This window comes from Psammomys obesus, unplaced genomic scaffold (genome assembly GCF_907164565.1).
Source record: "Psammomys obesus unplaced genomic scaffold, mPsaObe1.curated_primary_1811, whole genome shotgun sequence".
NCBI classification, from domain to species: Eukaryota; Metazoa; Chordata; class Mammalia; order Rodentia; family Muridae; genus Psammomys; species Psammomys obesus.
In genome coordinates this window covers 12,695,060-12,701,477 of record NW_026593286.1, presented here as the reverse complement: position 1 = coordinate 12,701,477, position 6,418 = coordinate 12,695,060, and the positions used below count along the sequence as shown (strand labels likewise).

At 38.9% G+C, this 6,418-nt stretch overlaps 1 protein-coding gene across 3 annotated transcripts; it reads right to left on the bottom strand.

Moving 5' to 3' along the window:
• Positions 1-780: 780 nt before the first annotated feature.
• On the bottom strand, positions 781-6,114 carry Scg2 (secretogranin II). 3 transcript variants are annotated; one of them, XM_055617085.1, is made up of 3 exons: positions 5,945-6,114; positions 1,897-3,135; positions 781-1,794 (listed from the first exon to the last, which is right to left on the bottom strand). In XM_055617085.1, exons 2-3 carry the CDS (start codon positions 3,119-3,121, stop codon positions 1,262-1,264), a joined length of 1,758 nt encoding a protein of 585 aa, XP_055473060.1. In that variant the 5' UTR covers positions 3,122-3,135; positions 5,945-6,114; the 3' UTR covers positions 781-1,261. The 3 variants fall into 3 exon arrangements, with proteins under 3 accessions (XP_055473060.1, XP_055473061.1, XP_055473058.1); XM_055617086.1 differs by having other exon boundaries at positions 781-2,048; positions 2,169-3,135; XM_055617083.1 differs by having other exon boundaries at positions 781-3,135.
• Between the last annotated feature and the right edge of the window lie 304 nt (positions 6,115-6,418).

Genomic DNA, 6,418 nt, shown 5'->3' with positions numbered 1-6,418 from the left:
ACCTGGCTGTTTTGTTATTTTGATTGTTACTGTTAATCCTGTGTTGACACCTCATCGTGTTGATGCCATGCTCTGTGGTAACGCTCACTGTAACAGTTGTATGGCATGGCCTGATCCACCAGAGCAGAATACAGAGTACATAGTCTGCTCCAGTCAGTTCTGACCTTGCCTGTAATGGCCCGCTCATTCTGCAATCAGCATTTTCTTCGGGGAATTAATGTGACCTCCGAGTGTGCGGCTTGTCTCCAAGTCTGTAGTGATTTCTGATTGTCATGTACATGGCGACTCAGTCTCTCTCCTCCTTACCTCCCTCTCTCCCCTTCATCTTCCCTTCCTCCCTGCTCTATCTTCCTCCCTTCTCCCTCCCTCCCTTTCTTCCCACCCCTTCTTCCTTGTTTGTTCTTTCCTTCCCTCCGGTCCTTTCACCCTCCTTGCTCCCTCCTTCCCTCTCTTTTTTCTTCTCTTCCCCCTTTTCTTTCATTTTGATGTCATTTACGGGTTTGGAAAGTTTAATGTCTTTTATCTGTATAAATTAATGTACACTGTAAGGATTATACTGAAAGGCTTGTTTTGTAAATGAGGTATATGGGAAAACATAATGAGGCATAGGCATTTGGGGAGTGTTCACAGCATCCTGCAGGCAGAATGTTTGATCATATATGAGTTTCATAATTTCTTACCTGGATTCCCTGTGGATAGTAATAATTTTTCTCCTTTAGCTCCATGCTGCTTGGTCCATAGTACTTGTCTCTGGTTTTCAGAATGAAAAGTCCAAAGGTATCCAGAAATAACATTTATTAATCAACAATAAAACACACAATAGAAAAGGCCTTATAAGTAAAACTATATATTTATAATGCTTTATTAGTTTTTTCCAGAACTCCACAAAACACTACAGACAAGTAACAAAATAATTCAGTAGATGTTAAAAATGTCCAAGATAAGCATAGGACACTCTTTCTCATATGTGAGCATCATCAATGCTGTGATCATTAGATACACTAGTCAACACTATCATAGATATCTTTCTTGAATAAAGGACATATGTTTTTTAAATCTGGGAATCATAACATTTATACATATCCATACACAAGATAACAGCTCAGAACAAGTGAAGCAGATCTCCAAAATGACTGGAGTCATCTGCCTGTACATCACTAAAAGATATTACAGTGTTAACAGGATAGAGGTCAACACACTTAAGAGGAATGTAAGGGGTTCACTTGGGGGGGGAGGAAAACTGAGCATTAGTTAAAGCTGTTTACATGTTTTCCATAGCCCGCTTAGCAAGATGCTCCGTTCCCTGTTCTGCCTTTTCCTGGTTGAGGTACTCCAGCACTTTCATGAGCATATCTTCATCCAAGTACTGTCTGTTTGGGGTGTCGTCATTCTTCAGGGATCCTACAGGGAGCCTTTTGCTCACCGTGGCCAGTTTCTCAGTTTCCTGGGAGCTTCCTTGACCCAGATGTTCCTTGATGGCCTGTTCAAGTTGTTCTTCTTCTTGAAGGTCATCTTCCGAGGAGCCTGGGCTGGTCATTCTCTTTAGCTGGTTGGTATTCATGAGCTCGGGATACTTAACCAGCATCCTGGCTAAGTACTCTCCCAATTCTTGGTCTTTATCATTCAGATTTTCATAGGGTGCTTGTCTGCTTTCAACATCTGGCATCCACGCTGTTTTGGGAATCTGGTTGGCTCTAGACTTCCCAGGACCATAGGGAAGTCTCAATAGAGCCTTGTCTCGGCCATATTGACTGGGGAGATATGGGGGCTTCTGATTTGCTGCATTCTCCATACCTAAAAGATTTAAAATGTCCTCAACACTGAGCCCATCAGGCAAAGCCTCCATCACACCACGACCAGGGGCCTTGGGATACCCACCCTTGGAGAGCATCTTACTTTGAAACATATCTGGACGCTCTATGTCAGCTTCTGGGATATCGTCTAGATCAACAGGAAGCTCCAGATCCTGCTCAGGCTCCACCAACCCATTTGGCTTCTCTCCAGCTTTGAGCATCTCAATTAAGTCTTCAGGGGGTATCTGCAAATTCCTGGAGATTTCAATCAGCTGATAAATAGACTGCGAATCAAGTGGTTTCTCAAGAAGCCTCACCACCCTGTCTCCATTTTGCCCATTCTGTGACCTCCCACTGCCCACAGAATTCACTAACCTTCTCAAGTAGGTGATGACTTTGGAGGCATCTTCTGAGAGTTGGTCTTTGGCTTCTTTCTGGTTTTCTTCATCTTGGAGCCCCAACTGCCCTGAACGTTTCATTTCTTCATTGATTTGTTCATTTTTTTCCATGTTCTCCTTGCTATCTCTCACCTCTTCCTGCGTTTGAGTCTCTATTTTCTCCTCTATGGGGCTCCAGTCTTCTCCCCCCACCACATCTTCATAGGCAATGTTGTTGGTCTTGTACACATCATCTTCATCATCTGTGTAGAGCTTTTGCTCCTCATCAACCTTCTCACGCTTCTGGTTGCTTGGCCCTGTCAGTTTCCCCAGCTCTTGGAACACAGACTCCAGAGTAGCAAGACTCTGAGGTGTGTACTGTTCTTCTACTATTTCATTTGTGCGTTTGAAGGGGTTTTCTCTGGAATTCTCTTCATACATGAGAGGGAACTGCATGTGCTTGAGTTTCCTCTCTGGCCACTGTTGGGTCTCATAGTCATCAGCCATGTCCATGGGGAAGTTCTTCTCCAGATTCAAGGCATAAGGCTTGTTTTCTTTAGGGGCAGATGGAGGTTCACTTTCAGCCTGCCTCAGAGCCTCAAGTATTATCCTCATCCACTCATCTTCACTCAGACCATCCCTTGAGCTCTCTGCCAAGTGACTTTCTTCAGCATTTTCTTTGAGTTGAAGGGGAACAGAGAGGCCTTGGTAGGGATTGTAGTCTGGGCTGCTTTCTTCTCTGTGAGCTTGCTGCTTGAGCTTTTCTATGTATTCTAACGCCCTGATCATTTCAGGACTAGGAAACTTTTGGACATTCTCCAATCTGAGGTCTGGTTCTTTCTGAAGCAGCTGGTTTCGCTGGAAGGAAGCTGCTTTGGCTCCAGAGATGAGGAAAATTAAGTGAATAAGAAGCAGAACTGCTCCGAAGCGGTGGGTCTTAGCTTCAGCCATGTCTTAAAGATTTCCTGAAAACATAGGAAACACAAGTTAGCACAAATGATACAAGTTAGAAGACATAATGGGAAGAGAAGAAAAATAAAAACCATGAGGAGGAATGGAAAATAAATGATTTCACATATTTCCTATATGATTCCAACAAGCTAATCATAAGAATCTATTTTTTAAAAAAAATGTTACTCATTTGCCTCAGGCTTCTGTGATAGTCTCTTGAAGAAAAACACTGACACGGGGTTCCCAAATTCTGTGTCTTTCATTTACAAACTAGCAGTTTGATTGTTACCATGTTTCTTTTCAGTAAAGCAAGACTTTCTTAAATATTGTAACTACTTCAAACAGAATTCTATAAAAATCAATCTCAAAATAATTTCTTATGACACAAGCACATACAAAATAATGGCACCATTTGGTTTATTCTCAGAATTAGCCATCCAGTTTTGTAATAGAAATGCAACAGCTATATATGATGATATAATACAGCATATTAGTGTCAAAAACATTGGATATCTTGTACATGGGTCCTGGCCAACTCACTGAATGATAAATCCAGTGGTTAGTTAATAACCCACAGGAACTGGGTCCTCCCAAGGTCTCAGCTAGTATGCTAAACCAAGAAAGCTTTTTGTGAAAGCCTGCTAAATTAATAACCTACACTGTTTTCATTTTTTTTCCTCTGCTCCAATCTTCTAATAATTGTATTATGGCTGACTTGCAAAATGAAATTATGGTTATATTTTTCATCTTCCCTCAGTGCATAGTAAATAAACAGATGCTACACAGAGAACATGAGTTTACTTAACTAGTCTATTTCTAAGCTTGTGAGTGTTCAGATTCAGTTTGTCTTATGTCTGTGTCTATTTTTGTAGGGACCTGTGAAATCTTAAATGACTCACACTGTTAGAAAATCTTAAAATAATCACTGTGTAACTCCCAATTTAGATAAACACAGACGATGTGTTGAATTCTTCCTACTTAAAAAAACCTTCATTCATTTTTTTCTCCAATATTTTAAAATTTTCACAGATGGATTAGTGAGAGGAATCACTTGTACATTTCCTGTTTGGCATTGTTGATAATGAAGATGCTATTTCATTCCTTGCAAATTCTTTTATAAACAAATGCATGTAAATAAGTTTATAAATTTTTCCATGTCCTCAATTCATCATGTCTTTGAGAAATAAGCAAAATTATATGGACACAATTTTCTTTTAGATTAGACATAAAAATATTGCTTAACAGATCTTGCTGATAATAAATGTTGTAAGTTTTTAGAGCTGTCAAAAGATTGCAAGTCTAGAAACTTTCTTCACACAGTTGCATAGGCTGATTAAAATTACCACCAAGTAGGTTCTTTAAGCATATACAGAATATTTTCAAAATAAATGAATGCTTACTTCAAAAACTTTATTCATAAAATTCTGAGTAATGAAATGTAGTTTAAATAAAGGTGATGTATATTATATTATATTTGTACTTTGTATCATTTCAGGATTGATTTAGCTTTGGCTATCAATTTTCACCACTGTCATTTTAAATGTAATCTTGAAAACCATGTTGAGTGTATTTGCTTTGAGACCATTTTCTTGACATATTCTTAACACATACGTATCTTAATAAATAGATAACATGGTTATCTGTGAAACTTTGGAAGGAGGTTTTCCTGTAGAATTAGAGCAGAATGCTCATTGCAGTTTGAACCACAGTCGAACAAGCATGGCCATTTCATCACTGATACGGGTTCACTCTGGATGACACCGTTACTGCCTTTAAAACTCCAGGGATTTCATTTTCCCAGGAATGTCTCTTGCAATCACAGAAGATGATCTTTAACAGTTCTAATATCTTTTGAGTGTTTGATTTAAATTTTAATTTTCTGAAACCCAAATGGTAGTAACATTGTTTCTCCCTGAACAGCTATTACTGAAGTCTCTTACAGTAAAAACATCTTTCCGATGAAATCAGCTAGGAACATTGACACTGAAGCAGCAACGCAGGTGAATATATCTAATTCAAACAACCCAACTAGGTAAGATAAACACAAATACATTTTTTTCCATCAACCTTTTAGGCAAAGTAACATATGAGCCTTTCCAACCAAAGCATAAAAAATATAATCACAGTCTGTACAGTTCTATATGTATTATTTCACTGTAATTCGTAGTCACAAAACCTTTCCTCCAAGGAAACAGTTCACATTTAGAAAGGAAAGAAATCAATGTTCAAAACCACTCTAAGCTACTTTCTCAGGACTAAAATTAGCACATATAACATAAGCCCTTCTAGAATATACCAGTTCATAAAATAATTAATAGTTAATTCAGAGTTCCCATAAGGTGAATATCAAAGAAAACAATACAAATCCAAATTGTTTGCCTCTGCGATTCATGTGGTTAATGGCATTTGAATCCTTGTTAACTGACTGTTAAGACTATTAAGCATATAAATTATATTCCTGGTTCTATCTCTGACTCTTGAGAGAAAAACAGCATATTAGGAATAGATGAAAACATAAGGCTTGATTAACTTTACATTAATTGGCATGCTGACACTAAAATCCTCAACTTTTCTCCTCTCCTTGCATACATTTTTTTTCTCAATAACATTATAGTCAATGCATATTCTCCAGCAAGTCCTTTAAATTGCAGACTTTCTCATTTATGCATGCATAGAGTATCTTTGCCTGAAAAGCAGCAGGTTGCCCTTCAGTTATTATATCAATATAAGCTTGGCAGACTGTCTATTTCCTCTTATCTTGGAAAACAGGGAGGGACACACAATTGAAAACTTTCCAGTAAATAGAAGAGAAAGCAGTCTTACCTCTGTCTTCTATGCTGTGGAAGGCTCCAAGCATGCTCCTCTCTGCCGCTTGTTGAGGGGTTGAGGGCTCGGGCAGTTTCAGCACCGGACAGCTCCTCGGCTTATAGCGAGCCTGGGCGCCTGACTCCGCATTCCACGCTGACGTCACCGGCTCAGCCTCAAACCCCAGCGCAGGCGAGCTTTTTCAAAGAATCCGAGAGAAAATAATCACTTTAGATATTTTTTTTTTTAAGCGCTGCATGCTTACGCCACCTGTCTTGTATAGCAAAAACTACAGTTTTCTTTTTCGGTCTCTTTTTTTTTTTTTTTTTTTTTAATCAGAATCTCTGAAACTCGAAATAAAATGTCAGCACAAATTCCTTTAGAAAGGAAGAAATTTGTCAGACATGACTAATTGCAAGGCCATTTCCTCTGCGTTTCCATGCCTTGCTTAGAAAGGTTTTCTTGTGATTGTTGCCATGTCATTGTTATAGG

What these genes read in the sequence shown, in the direction of transcription:
- Scg2 (XM_055617083.1), bottom strand. Translation starts at nt 3,121, where the DNA reads ATGGCTGAAGCTAAGACCCACCGCTTCGGAGCAGTTCTGCTTCTTATT.